This window comes from Leuciscus leuciscus (assembly GCF_965113295.1).
Source record: "Leuciscus leuciscus genome assembly, chromosome: 21".
NCBI lineage: Eukaryota > Metazoa > Chordata > Actinopteri > Cypriniformes > Leuciscidae > Leuciscus > Leuciscus leuciscus.
Window position 1 is genome coordinate 7,586,416 of NC_138745.1, and position 19,321 is coordinate 7,605,736.

The 19,321-nt window shown below is 37.8% G+C and overlaps 1 protein-coding gene across 2 annotated transcripts in view; it reads right to left on the minus strand.

The window, feature by feature from the left end:
* Window positions 1-10,554: 10,554 nt before the first annotated feature.
* The window catches only part of pcdh15b (protocadherin-related 15b), a 225,185-nt gene continuing 216,418 nt past the window's right edge, over window positions 10,555-19,321 (minus strand). The window contains exons 33-37 of one of the 2 annotated variants that reach the window (XM_082151481.1): window positions 15,889-15,910; window positions 15,019-15,057; window positions 14,733-14,806; window positions 13,796-13,925; window positions 10,555-12,872 (exon numbers count right to left, since the gene is read on the minus strand). In XM_082151481.1, coding sequence (XP_082007607.1) covers window positions 11,376-12,872; window positions 13,796-13,925; window positions 14,733-14,806; window positions 15,019-15,057; window positions 15,889-15,910 — 1,762 coding nt within the window. In that variant the 3' untranslated portion in view covers window positions 10,555-11,375. Of the gene's footprint in view, window positions 12,873-13,795; window positions 13,926-14,732; window positions 14,807-15,018; window positions 15,911-19,321 lie in introns of those variants that run through there. The other variant, XR_014201008.1, reaches the window with a different exon arrangement.

Genomic DNA, 19,321 nt, shown 5'->3' on the forward strand with positions numbered 1-19,321 from the left:
GATTGTGGGTCACACCAGGACTTTGACAAATAAACAGTTTTTCTACAGAAGCGTAAACTATCATATGTACATTTTTACTTCGGAATTGTTGTGTTCTATTGTGCATTGGCTCGAATAACTAGCATTGAAATGGTAACAAAAAGTGGTAAATAGCTATAGTCAAAATTAAGAATCAAATTCAAACTAAATACATTCATTTATACAACCAAACTATTTATATGGATTAAAGCAGGTTGTCAATTGCAGGTTGCCACTTTTTTTTACAGTGTGAATTAAGCTAAACGTGTACATGTAGGTTTAATGCCTTATTTGTCTCATTGCCACTCTGAAAATCGGGGTGGTAGTGGAGATGGACAAATGGGGTAACTACTTGATGACATACAACTAAATTCTGTTCGGGTAAGCAAGAAAAAACACAGAGAGGCAAATCGACACCCACAGAGGCCTGGCGTACACACAGCACTTCTGTTTGCTCTCAGCGAGCAAGTAGCGAAAGAGACGCCGCGGTTTCTCTCTCGCGCTCGGCCCTCACTGAGGCTTTTATGAGAGCAGATAGTCAAATTCTCATTTCAAGATCTGCGTTTAACCTCAGTCCAGCAGGCGCTTGTACCGCAGAGCTCCTAACTCCTCTCATCTCATTTCTCTTTAACTAGAGGCCCCGCTGATGCCACAGTGCACATTAATACTCGCAGGCCGCTGGCCAAGCACCGCTGTGTCGAGCTCCATGGCTGATTCATTGCAGAGAACACCCAGTAGCTAAAGCACATTTAAAGCACACTGGAGGGATGGGGCGTCACTCCAGGAATTAGATTTGCAGCTTTTGTACTACGATAAAACCATAAGTAAGAGAAAAAAGGCATAAACATACACTCATGTCATTTCGGTGAAATTTGGTTCTGTCAGCAGTATTCAGCCAAAATGAATGGAACAGGCTGCATGATGAATTGGTTTATTTAAAGTGCATCTACAAAAATTTATGTACTGTGTAATAAGCATGTTTAATGCTTGAGACCCAGTTTTTTATTTCGTTTTATTACATTTGTGTTTTACATGTCAAACATGCTTATCATGCAGTGTTGCCCCCAGGCAACATGGCCAAATGTAGCCTCATGCAACAAAATACGTCATCCAGCCCATTTTTTTTTATATTAACTAATATAAATGCAATACAAATAATAGTTAAAGATTAGATAGTTTTATCATTATTATTTTTATTATATTTCTAATATTATTATATTATTTTATTATTATTATTATTATAAATTGATCATTTGACCCCATAACGAGTTAGCTGTGATGAATGAATCGCACAACAACAGGAATACAATTACAACACACTTTAATATAACATGCAGGAAACTCAGTTTATGAATGCATAAGGCAAACAAAGGAGAGTAATCAGGATCACAGCTGAACAGAATAACTAATCAGTCAGTTACCAAGGATATTAATGAGAACTTAGGCAGGCAAACTGGAAAAATAATCAAAAGAAACAGAACATGAACATGAATGTGACATAACCTTATGGCGTCTTTGTGCTATAAGGTTGAACTGAGGAGGGAGGGGTCTGTGGATGAGGACGAGGAGCTGGCGAAGGGTTGCCAAGGTGGTACAGGCGGCGGGAGGAGCCAACGAGGAACCAGAAGAAGACATAGGCCGACGTGAACCCAGAGCTCATTTGGATGACATCCCAAGGTGGAGTTGAAGAAGGGAGGAGCTGTGGAGGTGGACTCGACGCCATGGAGATGATTGACGATGACGGAGCTGATGGTGGAGTAGCTCAACGCCTAGACGAAGAGCCAATGGTCCAGAGCGAGATTGCCAGCTTCGGAGGCCGTGACGAAGCAGCAGCGACAATCCTCCGAGGTGAAACCAGGGTACAGGAGACCTGAGGAGGAGACTGAGGGCCAAGGCGGAACCGGCGAGAGGGTGCAGCCAGATGGAGCCGTAGGGGTGGAGAGACGGAGCGTCGCGGATGGCTTGTAAATCCGTGGCGTAGATGCTTCAACGTCCGACCAAGGTGGAGCCGGAGGATCGAGGGAGCCCAGTGAAGCCGGAAGGTCGATGGTCTCTGGTGGAGATGAGGGAGGGAGGAGCGATGGTGAAGGACCCTGGATGACAGCCCGAGGTAAAGTGGCAGGAACAGCAGCTGGAGGCGGAGCCAGGGGACCTGAGCATTCAGACGGCGCTGGTAAACGGCTGGCCACAGGTGGATCCACACCACAGAGAGGAGGTAGTGGAGAGGACGAGGGAATGATGGGGGACAACAGGAACTGATCAGAGGGACAGGCTGAGGTGTGAAGAGGAGGCGGGAGAGGAAGGCTGGGAGGGCATACTGGAAGCACAGGGAAACTTTTGCTGGGTGGAACCAGAAGAGACACAGTAGAACTAATGCTAAGTGGAATCAGCGGGGGCAGGGGATCATCCTCTTCAAACGCAAAAAAACTGTCCACATAGTCCAGCAGCAACTCGCTCACTGTGGCGGGAGTGTGGGCGGATGAGGTGTGCGGCGTTGCTTCACCTCCAGGCGTTAGGGCCTACTCCATCGGGAGTGTAGCATCTTTTAGCGCTATTGCAAGGGGTGCACCTTTACACAATAATTGTGCTGCAGAAGGCTGGTCTTCTCCACACATTCTTCATTAGGTTTTATAGCTTAGACATGGATTAAACCCCAGGATCCCATATCCTTCAGGGTTAGTCCAAGTCTAGTCTGCGCTCAACAAGAGTTTGTGCTTATACACAGCCCTGTAGGCAGGCTCTTGCCTTAGGTGTGGCGACGTTGGAATCAAGTTCCAATAGCGTCAACATCATGATGTGGCATTGAGTTCCACTCAAAAGGCACGTTTGTAACTTGGTTCCCTGAGAGGGGATTGAGACACTGCATCTTGTTGCTCTGCCCTGGCTACGCCTGAGCATCTTCTTCAGTCAAATGAATCTGTCAATGCTTGTTTCTGGTGTGTATTTATGGACCTGGTGATGCACTACAATGCGTTGTGACATCCATACCTTCACCTGATCAGATTCAGACACCGGCTCATGCAGAAGCATTCCCATAGCGTCAATGTCATGGTGCAGCATCACGTTCCCCTCTTCCATTCATAACCTGAGACATATATATAGTACTTGCAACAAAATAAAAAAAAAAATAAAAATTTGAATATAAAAAGTGTATAAAATACGAAAAAATATAAACAAAATAAAATATGGGAAAAAGCCAACGGAACAAATAATGTGTTTAGCTGTGGACAGCAAGTATGGGTTTGTTTACAGCGTCAACTCCACTTAACAAATGCGAGACAAAACGTGAGTTCTGACAAGCGTGCAGGTACAAACAGCACGCATGACGGCAAATGAAGGACCGTTTCTATATTCCTGTGACATGCTATATTACTGGTTACGATGGCACGATGGCCAAGGCATATCTTCAAATGTCTGCACTGGAGCCATGCCTGATCAACCCCTTCATTACGAGAGCCAGACTGCCAAACTTATATTTTTCTATATGCCCTGCCTTTCAGAAATAATAAAATGCTTGGGTGGGATGCCATCAATTTTTTTTCCCTCTCCTAGACTATGCAGCATATTTGCAAGTGCAGCAGTGTGTGTGTGATTTTTTTTTTCTTTTTTTTTTTCACCAGGATGATCACAAACATCTTTCAAATACTAACTTTCTCTGTATGGATATAAATTACACAGGAAGAGGAACACTTAGCATATAGTTTAGAAAACCAAAAACTAGCCAAAAAATGGCTCCAAATATACACAGTTCACAAAAATAGTTGCTATGTCTGGTTTCACATTGCAAGTCTCATGAATTAGCCTGCTACACTAGGCCTTTGGGCCATAACATCTTTGTTTGTGTTCATCCGAAGAGAGAGAGAGAGAGAGAGAGAGAGAGAGAGAGAGAGAGAGAGAGAGTTGTATAGGACTGTACGAGAGTAATTTGATCCTGATATTATTTTAAGTTCTTCCATCCATACAATATGTCATGTGTCAATTTGTTTGTTTTTTCCAATTGTGTTAAATTTATTAAATTAATAAACAAAAGACAATTTGTTTGCTTTTTGGTGTACATACTGTCCATATTTGTGAAGATATGCTAGTGTATGTATTAGATTAAGTCAATGTAACAGCTGTTTGACTGAAAATACATTGGTTTAATATTATGGCTAAGTTTGATTTGGAAAATTACATTAAGACAGTATGATGTAGCCAAGTTTGGGTCTGAAGAAAATCACATTGGTTAAATGATTGTGATAATTCTGACAGAAACAGTTTGGTTAAACTCAACAAACATGATTAGATATACAGTTATTTTAATGCAATAATTTTATGTGGAAATTTGCCACGGGTAAAATGCATTCAACTGATGAGGTATTTACGTTTGTCGCTCATGTCCAATGACAACAAAAGCGCTGTCTACCTGACAACAAAGACATCAACGCTTAATTACCACAATCAAAGGGATCTTCATCTTGACACTGAATATGTCAGGTGTGTCTCCATATTCAGTGCATTTAAAACATGACCACAAACCCATTAACCACTGAGGCCAAACTGTCGGCAGGGAGCTTTTGGATGGCACCCATGAAGTGTATGCATAAAAAAAAGAAAAAAAAAAAGAAAAAAAGTGTGTTTATGTATTTAGTCCTTTTTAAAGACACGCTCACACACCCTGACACTTGGCTCCAGGATGTGCAGTTTGATACTTTGAAACGCTCGCTCTGTCTCTCATCTGATGGTTAATTATAGAATTTTAAATATCCGTGACGCGTGGGCAGGTACCCGTAATAACATGTATGCCAGCTTGTAATTACTGACTTTATTTACTTTTCGGATGTTTGTTTGAAATAATTAACCGCTGGTATCGTGATCTGAAGATCAAAGTGCCGCGGACGTTATTAACATGAGCTCATCAGTAATCATTACAGTGTAATTACTTCGCCAAGCCCTGGATAATCGTGTTTTTTCTTGCTTTTGGCATTTTTAATAGTAGCTATGATTCAGACGTTAGTGTGTTCCCCAAGGGCTGTTTAATGGAAGGGAATTCGTGACTTTTGGGTTGAAGAGTTTTCAGACATATGATCACTGACAGGTTTGGAAGTGTTTTTTGAATCAAATACAATAGTTTAAAATGACTAAGACACATACGTAGGACTATCAATTTCAATAGATTTAGTAGCACAAATATAAGAGTCTCGTGACACCTAGTGGAGAAGCCGTTTCCTGCAACAGAGGTCGTTTGATTTTCAATAAATGGTCACTTATGCCCACTAGTGGGGAAAATGAGAACACCACGCGCTCTGAAACATGAGAAGATTTCTAGCGGCTGTTCCTCACACAAAACGATCATATTACTTTATGGACTAGGCTACTTTTATTATGGTTTTTGTTATCATTTTTGAAGCTCGACAGTGTTTATCACTGTTCACTTTAACATATCGGGAATAAGCATAATCAACATTTTGGTAAACTTATCGTTATTGCTGCTTAACATTTTTTATGGAAACAATCATAACATTCAAAACATATGTGACCCTGGATCACAAAACCAGTCACAAGTAGCACGGGTATATTTGTGGCAATAGCCAACAAAACATTGTAGCCTATGGGTCAAAATTATCGATTTTTCTTTGATGCCAAAAATCATTAGGAAATTAAGTAAAGATCACTTTTCATGAAGATATTTTGTACATTTCCTACCGTAAATATATAAAACATTTATTTTTGTGAGTGAACGCAGCACAATCGCGAATCATAAATGGACAACTTTAAAGGCGAATTTCTAAATATTTAGATTTGGTTTTTTTTGCATCCTCAGATTCCAGATTTTCAAATATTTGTATCTCGGCCAAATATCCTACATTATCTCCTATCCTAACAAACCACTTTTTATTAATCAAGGATGCATTAAATTGATCAAAAGTGACAGTGAAGGCATTTATATTTAATAAATGCTTTAATAAGTTTAATGGTAACACTTTACAATATGGTTAATTAGTTAACATTAGTTAATGTATTAACTAACATTAAATAAAAAATAAGCAATTCATTTGTTACAGTATTTATTCATCTTTGTTAATGTTAGTAAATAAAAATACAGCTGTTCATTGTTTGTTCATGTTAGTTCACAGTGCATTAACTAATGTTAACAAAATACAACATTTGATTTTAATAACGTATTAGTAAATGTTGAAATTAATATTAGTTTTTAAAATTAGTTACAATTAGAATTGTTCATTCTTATAGTTCATATTAACTGAGGTAGGCCTAGTAATGTTACTGTACCTAATGAACCTTATTGTAAAGTGTTACCAAATAAATGCTGTTCATTGAACTTTCTAAATGTTAAGCAGCACAAATGTTTTCAACATTGATAATAAAAAGAAATGTTACCTAAGCAGCAAATTAGCATATATAATCATGATTCCCGAAGGATCATGTGACACTGAAGAATGGAGTAATTAAAATTCAGCTTTGCATCACAGCAATAAATTATATTTTCAAAATATATTTAAATAGAAAACAGTTCTTTTAATTTGTAATAATATCTCACAATATTACTGTTTTCACTGTATTTTTGATTATATAAATGCAGCCTCGGCGAGTTTAATAAGAGACTTCTTTCAAAAACATTAAAACATTTGAATGTTTCCAAACTTTTGACAGGTACAGTTTAGAGAAGGAACAATTTTATAACCAGCCTATATTCTTTTTACGGCTAGACTCGGTAAACCCATTCTCCTGACACTTCATGATGGATTATGATAGCCAGGGGGTCTGGGTTGTTTTTAAGGGTGTCATCTGATGACACTAATTTGACAGGAAATTGAAGAGAGAGGATCAGTGGTTAAGGTCACAGTGGTTGCAGAGGCAATTTCAGAGATGGGCTTAAAATGTGTTCATGGGGAAATAGTTTTTGTCCCCCATCTCATAACCTCTGAACATTCAAGCTTTGGTGTTTCTTCATCGTTATACCTTAAAGGTGAAGTGTGTCATTTCTGTGCCACTAACGGGACTAAACAGAATTGCAGTGTTTGTTTTAGTGATCTGACCAGGTTGGTCATGACTACATTGGCTATAGTTTGGGAGACGTGCACATACAGTGATTGTGTATCTCTTGACTAAAATAATTTAATCCAGTTGGATATCAAATGCAGCATAAATGCTGTTCCAGTTTTTTTCCCTACTCTGACTACTCACTCCCTCACTTCATGAAATGTTTGCAAATGTGCATGTTAGCATGTTGTCTCTTACTGTGTTTTACAGAAAGCATAGCTATGTAATTGTTTTTATTTTTAAACCCGGAAACGCTCACCGTATGTATAATTCATAAACACACCTTTATTACTTCTTCAAAATAAAAAAATAACGACATAGCTCTGGTCTCTGTGAATACAGTAAGAGACAATGGTAACTTTAGCCACATTAGCTATACAGCGTGCTAACAAGCACATTTAGAAAGGCGATTTGCAAGCATTCACACAATATGAAGTGCGATACTTACGTTCTGGATATTAATAAGTTCTACACTCAGTTCAAGTCCCTTTGGCTGAATTCAGGAAATACGTCATGTAAGTAGACAAGTGGTCAAGTACAAAGACCGCAACTGTGGGTATTGGAACAGGCCTAGTAACCTTTGACCCTCTATAGCAATTGAAGCATAAAACTGGCTGACGAACATTTTGTTGTTAACGTGAGCTCCCAGATAGCATGGTGACATTGATACAATGTTGAGTTTTGATCCAAACCATAATTTTTTTTGAGATCCAGAATTAAGGTTGTAACCAGATAGTTGACGGTAGCCATTGACATCCATATTATTTGTTTCCTGCTATGGAAATCAATGGCTATGGAAACCTTTTATATATTTTTGCAATTGATTGTGTTAAACTGTTAAATAAAATAAATTGACTCAACTGCTGGAAAGGTGTCATTTGAAATTCAAACTATGAAATGGTCAGGAATTTGTTGGCATACCAGTGAAGTGTAGTTAAAATATTAATGTTGTTTCAACATTAACTATCCATTTCAGTTGTATTTTCAGTGTTTCAACAAATGTGATTTAGAAAAAATATCACATTGTAACATTGATCGAACAATATTACCAAAGATTATATTTGTTAATTTCAGTGTTGATTCAACAGCAGTGATGACGATTCAACATCATAGTGTAACGTTGATTCACTGACATTACAATTGTTTTTTGTTAGTGTAATGTTGATTCAACATACTACTGTACCATTGATTATTTTTGTTAATTTATAATGTTGATTTAATAGAATTACCATTGATTTTTTTTTATTTTTTTTTAATGTCACCATTGTTTCAGCAGTAATTGCAGGCGCAAACATGATATTGAACTAACATCACTACATTGATTCAATGACATTATCATAGATTTTTTTGTTGAAAACTCACCATTGTTTCAACAGGAACTGATGGTGCAAAAGTGATACTGAAGAATCAACACTTTGTAATCTTGAATAAATAATATTACCATTGATTTGTGGTTTAAATCTCAGCATTGCTTCAACAGAAACTGAGGGTGCAAAAGTGATACTGAAGAAACTTCACTTTGTAATGTTAATTCAATGCAATGAATGTTGAGCCACCAACATTGACTTAACATTGTTTCAGTGGTTGCTTGTTTTCTGGGCTGTGCTTAGGCTGCACTATTCTGAGTGGATGAATCCTATGGCTTGAGATTATTGATCCACGGATCACAGTTATATCTGCGGACACTGCGGATAATCCATGGGTCTGGCAGACCAAGTAATAAAAAATACCATTCTGATTAATAACTCCAGACTAACATTTGAGAGCAGTGCCACCAAGTTCTACAGATGCACATTTAAATGTAATATAAAACATAATATTACATGTTTTGTCAATTAGAACTGCGCATTTGACAGCAGCTTGAGTTGACAGCAGTAGCCTGAGCTTGAGTTATTCCCTGCAGATGGAAATTTATTTTCATTAGTAAAATCATTAACACTGTCAGGAAAGCCCAAAATGCGACCATTTAGTTGCAGTCTGGAGCCCTGCTCAAAACATCATTAGGTTCATCCACGTAGAACAGCAGTGTCGAAGCACACCTGATGTCAAAATTGTTCCTAGTACTTACAATGTTGTGTCAACCACAGATGTCAATAAAGATAATTCCAGAATGTATCTTAAAGCGGTAAAAAAATCATGTGCCGCCTTCTTGTTTGTTTCACTATATTGATGAAAATATGGATAAATGGAAAGCTGTAGTTTTATCAGGAATGTTTTATTTGATGTGCCCGTTTCTCTGCTTTGTAGAAACAGCCAGGTATCATGAAAGGCTGCACAATGAGAGCAGTTTATATATATATATATATAAACCAGCCTGCCAATAATACAAATAAAATGAAACAAAATAAAAATCAAACAACAACAACAAAAGTTGTTTTCTTCAGTTTGGCAAGTTTTTGTAACATAATGTGACCATATACTGAATAATTCTGTTTTGATATAACTCGGTATAAAAAGCACAAAAATAAAGCACTTTGAACTCTGGTGCAAGTCCATTCAAATGACTGTGGCATTAAGCAAACGTACGGCGCATAAGTGCACCATAGATTCATCACAATTATTTTTCATTGATGACTATTTACCAAAAATACACTTCAGCGGACAATAGTTTTTGCCTTTTAAACGGTAAAAAGCACAGAAATGTATTTGTGAAAGCATACAATACATTGATAACAAATTCCAAATAAAAAAAGAATAAAGTACTGATAAGCAAATATCAATGGGCTAAAAACAAGTGTTTGATTTTTAAGGTACTTATGAATGCAACAATCATTGAGAAGCTCATTGTTCAGGGCCATGGAAAAGCAAATATAATTCTGAATGAAAGTGCAATTTCATCATTTTATGCTGCAAATTCAGTTTTTTTCCTCTTAAGTTCTTTAAGACAATAGAGCATCTGTTTGTAAGTCACAAGTCACAGTTTTGTCATTGGTATGTGCAGGTTATTCCAAGGCCCCATCCAGAGCTCCTCCTCATCTGACTGAGTACGGTCACTGTGTGATCCTAAAGAGTCCCTCACCTCCGGATTGCCCACTGTGGACTCTTGTTCATCCACATTTTGTGTTCTTTCACCCCCACCATTTTCCACGTTTGATTTTGAAGCTATACTCTCTGGGCCTGTGGTGCTGGAGGCCAGGGACCCACTGGAGGGCCTGGTCGTGAGGTTCTGTTCACCTGCTGAGGCGCCTGTGATTATGGGGCTGTTTAAAGGAATTCGCTCTTCGTGCGTAACAGCAAGTTTGTCCATTTTCTTAAAGTGCTTTCCCAGTCGTATTGGAGAGTTGAGCTTGATGTTGTTGGTGTGTGCGACCCGTCGTGTCCGGATTATTGAGCCATTCTGGGCCAAGTATATGCTCCCATTAATGTTGCTGTGGCTGTTCACATTAGATAGGCGGTTCCTGTGCGATTCAGGTGCACTTTCTTCTCCAGTTGAACTGGTCTCGTATTCACGATCTACAATTAGCTTGATCCTCTTTTTTCTACCGTACTGAAAAAAAGAAAACAGGAGTGTAAGATGACTACAGAATAACAGAAGTGTTTTTTTGTGTGTGTTTTTTACACAGCACACAACAGTGGTGTTCTGTCCAAGGAGGAAAGGAAGGCAGAGCCTTTCAAAAAGGCACAACTAAAGCAATATTATTAACTGTTGTTTTAATTGATGTTCAACCAATGTGCATATAAAGATGCAAAAAAAAAAAAAAGGAAAATACATTTCCTGCAGTTATGTACTGCCATATGTATGATGAATAGGGTTCTCCATTCATTCAAACATGTTTTTAGATATATCCATTTGTTTAATATGACAAACGTTGGGCTGGTGATCTGGAAAACAGTTATAACGTGCTGTTAATTATCAAGACAAATTAAACAAAATATCACTACGAAAGCAGGTCTGATGAATATTAAATGTGCACATCAGCTTCCCCAGAAAATTCCCTCCTGGACCACCACTGCATTAAAAAACAAAACAACACACACACTTAATGTCCTTTCATGAGCTCATTAAAAGCAATGTGCTCATTGACCAAATGTCATTGGATTACAGGTTTCTTATGCAACAAAAACCAACCTAATTTTGATCTGAACATTAATTGCTGACTTAAACTTTTGAAGGGTGACCTGTACAGGTAAGACTACATAGGAAAGAGCATGCATGTCATTCAGCAAAGGTTAAGGAGAAATGCCAAGTTGTGCTCAGCGAGAGGAAGACAAGAAGAACAACTCGAATCAGATGAGGGCATTCAAAAGGCCAATAAAAAGTTCAACACAAGAAATGAAGGCAATGGATAGTCTTACTGAACATATCAGAATATACTTCAGGAGGCACCGACAATATCAACTGCATCTGAATTAGAGTCCTCATCCTCCCCATCTACTTTAAGGATTCTTGGTCCATCCGAAGAGCTTGCACTAACACCAGGGCTGCCACATTTCTCTGGAGTAATTTCTCCTTCTTCGTTCTCATCTATTGGAGAAAGTTTGTCGATCTCTAAAGCTCTAGCTACACTACTGCTGGCCACTGAGAAGCTGCTCATGCTGTGGAAGCTTGAATCTGGTCTTCTCTCTGGAGAATGGCTGCTTTTAGACCTAGAGGACTTTGGATCCTTATTTTGGCCCTCAGAGTGACCTTCTTTCAACTGCCCTTTGCCTTCCCTATCATCCTCATTCATGATGGTCTCTTCTAATGCTTTGGTGTGGGTGAAAGTAGTTGCAGGTTCTGGAGATGATCTGCTGCTCTTTTGCCTGCAGGTTGCTGATCTCTGGGTACCACTGCCCGCAAAACTAGCTTTGAACTTGATGCTTTCAGAGGTTGTGCTGCTGTGTCTGGACTGGGAAGACCTGACAGGTGACACTGTTCCTCTTTCCTCTGATTTGACACTCTCTATTCCGCTGCTATCTTCCTCCGAGCTTGACTCCTTTGCAGCCTCTTGTCCAGAATCAGATTCATTCTCCGTCTCGTATGTTCTCTCTGTGTCTGACTCTTGTTCTGTCTCAATCTCTGTGTCTTGGTCTGAGTCTGATTCAGTCCTTGACTCTATTTCAGTGTCATCTAGTGGAGTTTTTATTTGGCTCTCCCTGTCTGAATCAACAGGACTCTGGTCTTGATCATCATCCGAGTCTAAACTACTCATATGTGCTCCTTCTTGGAGTCTGTATGGATGGTTAGGTGTGAACGACATGGCACTTCCAGTGTACGACTGATGAATTATGTCTTCCCAGTTTCTACCTCTTTCTTGCTCACTTTCCACAATTTCACCTGGGATTCTCTGTGATTCTCTCTCTGGCTCTTTGAGTACCCAAGAGTTTGAGGCGTTCCCATTACTCTCATGATCCACAGTCCCACTAATGCTATTTAGAGTGTTCGTTTGAGTCTGCAATGTTTTAAAGATGTTCATCTGACTCAAAACTTTGCCAAGTCTTGTCTTTGCTGAAGGCATGGCTTCTTTAGTCTGGAAATAGCTTCCATCAATGACCATGCCATTGTCCACACAGTTTGAATGCTGCATCCTGGTTCGTTTGGGGTCATCAGTACTTCCTCCTTTCTCCTCAGGAACTGCAATCGGAAAAATTTTGTTGTTCTTCCATGGAAGGTGGAATGGAGCTGGACCGGGCCTTCTGTCAAACATTTGGCTGAGTTGTATGGGTGCTTTGAGTGTAGTTTCAGCCTTTGAGCTGTAAGGGTGTGTTATGCCCTCAGATGGTCCAGGCAGGTGTTTCTCAAGCCCTGGATGTTGGTCTCCAAAACTTAGTCTAGGCCTCCATGGTGGAGACTTGCCTGGTGGTGGACCCAGCCTTCTGCCTTGCCTCACAACCTATTACATTGATATTAGCCAGGATTTTTATCATTCAGAATATTTAGTCAACAATTCAAATCACCCATCATATTTGTGACTTTGGCCATTTCACATGACTCACGTCAGCATTCCCTAATGCACTTTGGGGAGTGTCAAGGGAGAGCATTACCCCCAGTACAACATTGCATGAAAATGCTGTAACACTATGGTTAAATTTGAACTTGAACCCAATTTCCATTGATTACTGGAAAATCAGCATGATATATCATTACATTGGGTGATGCCAGCAAAAATCAAAACATAATGATCAGGGATGGCCAGTTCCTATTCTGCAGAGTTTAGCTTCATCCCTAATCAAACACACCTGCCTGTAATTTCCAATTAGGGATGGAGCTAAAATCTGCAGACCAGTGAATCCTGAACCCTCCTGGACCGGACTGGCCCATCCCTGCCCCAAATGGTATCAATGCCTTTGTTTTGCAAAACTCTTGTGAGAATCACCCTAACCATACACCTTGGAGTAGATGTGCTCTTGTATGAGGGTCACCTTCTAGATACTCCTGAGTGATAATGAACATATCTGTTTAAAGCAAAATATCATCAAAAACATTTCATTACATTTAGAGTAAAAAAAATTGACCAGTATTTTTAATTTTTTTGCAATGATTCTAAGTAATCGCAAGGACCTATTTTTTGTAGGCTCAGATATGTTTCATTTGGTTGCACTATTTATACTGTTCATTGTGTAAACCTCCGGCTTCCTTGCCATCTTGCTATCTGCTTTTCAGGTGAATGTCAAAGTGCTGAAGGCATTGGAGCCCTGACATGAGTCATGTGTAAGGGCCTTAAGCCAGAGGCAGGATGAAACGAACTTTATTAAAAAAATACTGCACATTGTATTGGTTTAAGCCAACCAAACAGAACAAAGAAATATGTGATACCTCTCCCTCAGATTCGTGTGGACTGTAGTAGTAGCTACCGTCATCTTCCATAATCACCTCTCCATATTCATCATACATTCCTGCTGGAGAGATCAGCTTCCGTCGACTCCCATACTGAGGCAAGTCATATCTAAACAACAGGTTTACATGATTAATGCATATTCCTCAAACACACACACCAATGCAAACATTCCTGAATAAATGAGCAACAACTTTGTCCCTGTCCACTAAATCAAAACTATAACATTTGGAACAGAGAAATGAAAAGGCAAATCCAATAAGTAAGATTTAGTAGCAGAACCTCCACATAACACTGAATGGAAAAGGTCAAAACAGACCTTCATTAAAGGGCTTTGAGTATTCCTGGGGAGCAGCAGGCTGTCTGAACCCAAATACGGCTCAGACAGCCCATTTAACAAGAAACGGGCTGAAATTCAGGATTATATTGACCCTCATCCGCCTGTAGTCATGGAGGCCTTTCAATTGGATTTATTGAGAATAGAAGGATATATAAGACCAATGTGAGATATGGATGGGGACTGCTTCCGATGAAATTTGTATGACCTACTTTAAAACATAGTAAGAAAACTTGGATAGCATTTAATTCTGCTCAAATACATTTGATAGTCTGCAATTACCATCACTTCCCTCAGGAGGGCATTCATTTATAGCATTTATTATTTCTATTTTCTCCAGCTCATTATGATTCCAGTTCACCTTGCACAAGCATCAGTAAATAATCGTATTTGCTATTACAGTCAAAAACACAAATGGATGCCCACAATGTTAAGGGAAAATGACAAAGCTCATCATCTGGAAGACATAAAACGGTGCGAAAATCATACAAACTGATTTATTAAAAGCAGCAGGCCAGGAATATATCTGAAAGGTGTGATTTGGGCCAGCAGCACATTTTAACCAATGAATGCACACTCACCCATGGTCATAGTTATAGTAATCCTGTGTATAATAGTCCTGTCCTGGGTCAATGCCAGATTCCATAGAGAGCTCCTGTAAGCGGAATAAAGAGTTATAATTCAAAGTGTGCATCGCTTTAGGCGAAATCCTTGGGGAAGTCAGATGAAAGTGCTGTCCATTACAAAAAAAAAAAAAAAAAAAAAAATCTGAATTCAGTATACAGTATTTTTATATTCTACTACAGCATGTTCAGCTCAACAGAAAAAGTTTTCTGCAAGGAGAAAAGTTGAGATTCTCTACTCTACCTCTGGTCTCAACAGTGAGGGCCGAAGCAACTGCTGTTGCTGCACAGCATTTAGAAGAGAAACAGTGCAGAAACAAGAGAGAAACGTAGGAATATTACATTTATGAATTTATGAGGTGGTGAATAATAGAAGATGAATACAGTTGGATCCACAAGTCTGAGATTACACTGAAAATCTGCAATTCAAAACAAAATCTAAATTTACACCTGAGAGTTGTAAGCCTGAAAAAATGTGACAAAGCATCAAATCAGCAAATTTGTGACATCTGAGAACGGATTTGTACAAAGATTTACTTGCTTTCAGACACTGACATTCTTAAATTTTTGTTTATTTTTGTTAAAATGTTCACTCATATTATGCTTATGAAATAAATTGTATTAAACAAAAGCTATCCAATAAGAAAACCTGAAAATAGAAGCATTTTCACTAGTGTTGCCAGACTTTAGGATCCCATTGTAAAATATAGGGAGAAGAGAATACATCTGTTTACATATGAAGTCTTGAAATGTTGACTGGGACAATTAGTAATTATACAGTTTAGTGTCAATAAACTGGTCAATATAAATATAACTATTTATTTATCTATCATATTGCTGTTGCTATAGTTTTATAAAAGACACTTTAGCATTCATAAAATCTAACCTCCTAAGAACAAAAACATTTGAGAAATGTTATCAGCAAGTCAAACTCCAGACTGACAGATCTAGCCTTCAGCAATTTTAAAGATGAGATCTTGACAAATAGTTATTTCCTCTCTCATCACTGTCCCTATCAAAAAGCATCAACTGATAAAAATGATGGCCAATAAAACTGTCTCAAGATGGGACATTATTTAAACATAATGCAATTCCAAAGAATATAAACACATACCTCGTGATGCCCGTAGCCTCTCCTGTGAGGAGATAACAGTATGGAAATAAAGTCAGTAAGGTTATCAAAATAAAACCTTGATATTTAATATCTAGAAAAAGTTTTAATTCTTTTTTCTCAAACTGGATGGTCAGATCACAAGCTTTTAAATGTTTAGCATATGCATGAGATTGAAGTCCTTGAGTCCTAGAGGTTTCAAAGACAATGTCAATAAAGCTTTTGCATGGCTGTCTCAAACTCTGATAAATAATGTATAAATGTTAGAACTGAGCATATGTGTGTGGATTAATATGCAGAAATGCAGTAGATATGGGGGGAAAACTAATGGTTGTCTTCAGCACAATTTCCCATGATGATGCATTAGGATTTTAATAGGCAACACTTTATTTCGATAGTCCACTTCTACTAAGTCTACTGGTCATTAGAGCATTAGTAGACTGTCTGCTTCATATCTGCTGATGGTCCGCCAACAGACATTCTTCTGACTAAAAGTAACTTTCCAAGTCAACTTATTTCACTAACCCAACAGTCTACTAATGATATAATGAGAGTTATTTGACATGTAGTTGAAAAGGTACTTACAGTTAGTAGAATATCTAAAGGGGACTATAAAAAAATTAAGCGTAACCTACTAATATGTCAATTAATTTTTTTAGCTACTAAAATTTTTTTATCGGCTGTGCTATTAATTATGAGATTTTAGTCTTGGGAACATTAGTTTAGGGGTCAATGAGTGTTCATTACCACATCGAATAATGAATCAGTGTTAACACAACTAATTCAAAGTAGACAGTACGAGAATGACATGCCTTTAGAGGAGAAAAGCTTTAGACTGTTTAGCTGCAAGGACACATGGCACACTGTTTGTTTATCAGTCAGATGTTAACACCCTCAAGCCTTTAATGATATTAGACAATATCATCTTTGACAATGCTTGGCACGCAAAGACAGCCTAAAAAATATTTGATAACAGTTTATCAGGTGTGTTAGGGGTACACAGAGTGTACATGGAGACGGGCCAGCCTTTCCTAAGTGGTAGGGCCATTTCACTGAAAGCGTAGCAAATTAAAATTCTCTCCAGGCAGCAGATCAGCGAGAGCAAATTACAGCAATTCTTCCCTGATGTGGGCATAACGAGGGATTCAAATGAAGATTTATCTCTTAACGATAATGCGACTTTCAAGGGACTTCTGTTTTGTTGACTTTTCTCTCTCTATGCGAGCGTGTTTGCAGGTGCAGTAATGTGGCAGTCCATGAATTAAACATGATGTATTACATGATATGCAATTATAATTAAAGTATATAATTATACACTATGATTAAATACTAATTATGTTATATAGTTTTAACTGGGTCATGGTACGATTGCAGTGGCATTTCCATCTCTTATTTTTCTTGAATGAAAAAAATGAAACTAAATTAAACCTACTGTTCTATATTAATTATCTTCTTTCTCATTTCCTTCAAGGTCACACAAAATAATTATTGATTTCCATTTTTTTTTTTACCATTGGCTGGCATGCTTTTTGTTGGTGGAGTTAATGTTAATTTAAATAATGGGAAGAAGAAGAAGAAGAAGATATTTTAAATACAAAAAGGCTACCATATAGATCTCAACATCATATATATAACATGATGTGAGATCTATATGGTAGCCTTTTTGTATTTTTAATTACCTTATTATATGTGCTTTCAGTGGTATATATACATAAAGTGTATATATAATTCATTTTTTATTAATTAATAATCATAAATTATATAAATGATATTAATGATAACAGGACAAACACCACTGATATGTCAAAAGCCCCTTGCATTTTTTTTTATGGATTTTGACCAAAAATGTAGAATTTGATTAAGATTTGTGTGATAAATACAAACATAAAAGTTATTTATTACTATTATCAATAATATAAATAGTTACCACAGTATAAATAGGTTAAATAGGGTCACTCACCAAAAAATGACCACACTTATGATATGCATATTAATTAAATTAATGATGTGTAAGTATGTCATGATTCCTGTCTTGTGTTCCCCTTGTCTTGTGTGCACTTTTGTTATTTCCTGTTCTGTGCCATGTTTTGTAGTCCTTTGTAGTTTTTCTTGTTTATTAGTCTCCCCAGGTGTTTCTGATTAGCCACGCCCCCTTGTTATCTTGTTTGCCTTTGTATTTAAGCCCTGTGTCTAGTTCAGTCTTGGTGAGTTCTTAATGTTATTGTATGTTGGCTGTTTGGTTCCTGTGTCCTGTTTCCCTGGTCTGAGTTGGTCTAGTTTTGGGTTTATTTAATAAAGTTTGCTGCACGTGGATCCTGCTTCCTCCTATCATTCAACCAGATCGTTACAAATTGCATATATCAATGTATGTGTTAGCACATTGTTCTTTTTATAATCAAAAACACTGAATTAATGTGTTGACGACAGTACTAGTTTTAAACATATATGCTTAATATATGCAGTCAACTGCAGTTTGTATGTTGCCATCCGCTTTGAAACGTTGACTAAACAGACAATAGTGGTGACAGATGAATCTTATTTGATCGTGCTAAATTTAACAGAGCTTTCCCTCCTCCCTCTGATTACCATAAGGATGTTTGCTTGTTTGTCTGTTCTCGAACACTGTTAATATGTCATGATGGCAACTGCTAGTCTTAATGGAACATGGCGCTACAGAGTAGATAAACAAATCAAGATATGAGATGGGAAAGTGTGGCATGCCAGGGTTATCTGGTAATAGTTATTTATGTTAAGTTTTAGGTATTTCCAGGTTTTAAGCTTTTCTTTGCCAAGGAAGTGACACATGAGTATTAAACACAACTCATCTTTGCTCTGTAAAAGAACTTTAAATGGTTGCATAAGAAAGAAAAGGATAATCACAATTCAGTGTACAAATAAATGGAAGAAATAAGACCAAATCACAATTCAAATAACAAATATTGCAATAACGCTGAACATTCATTATGAGATTTTCTGACTTTGCTCTTAAATGTCTTTAGTTTAACAAAACTGAATAAAGCCAAAAATATATGGCACACGAACAATGAGGTGACCTACAAAACAAATGTCTGTATTAAGGGGCTGAATTTATTGCAGAACTTTAATAGGGAAAGAGGTTTAAAACAAAGCCTAACCAGAATATCCGAGTCACATCAATACAGTGCTGCTCATTGTAAACAGAAGGTGCAATCATTACAGAAACAGAACATAATCAATTTTCATAAGGTCATGGAGATACTTCTGAATGTGCTACAGCACGACAAAAACAATATGGTATAGTTGTGTACTGCTGCGAGTCGACAATAATCGGATGTAATGGTGCAGTATCCATCCATTAGTATCACAACAATTAAAGCTGGGATTAGGAGGACGTTTGCTGAATTGAATGCAGCGTGTTTCCGTCTCAAAGAGTAAATGGAGGACATGTCGCCAATCA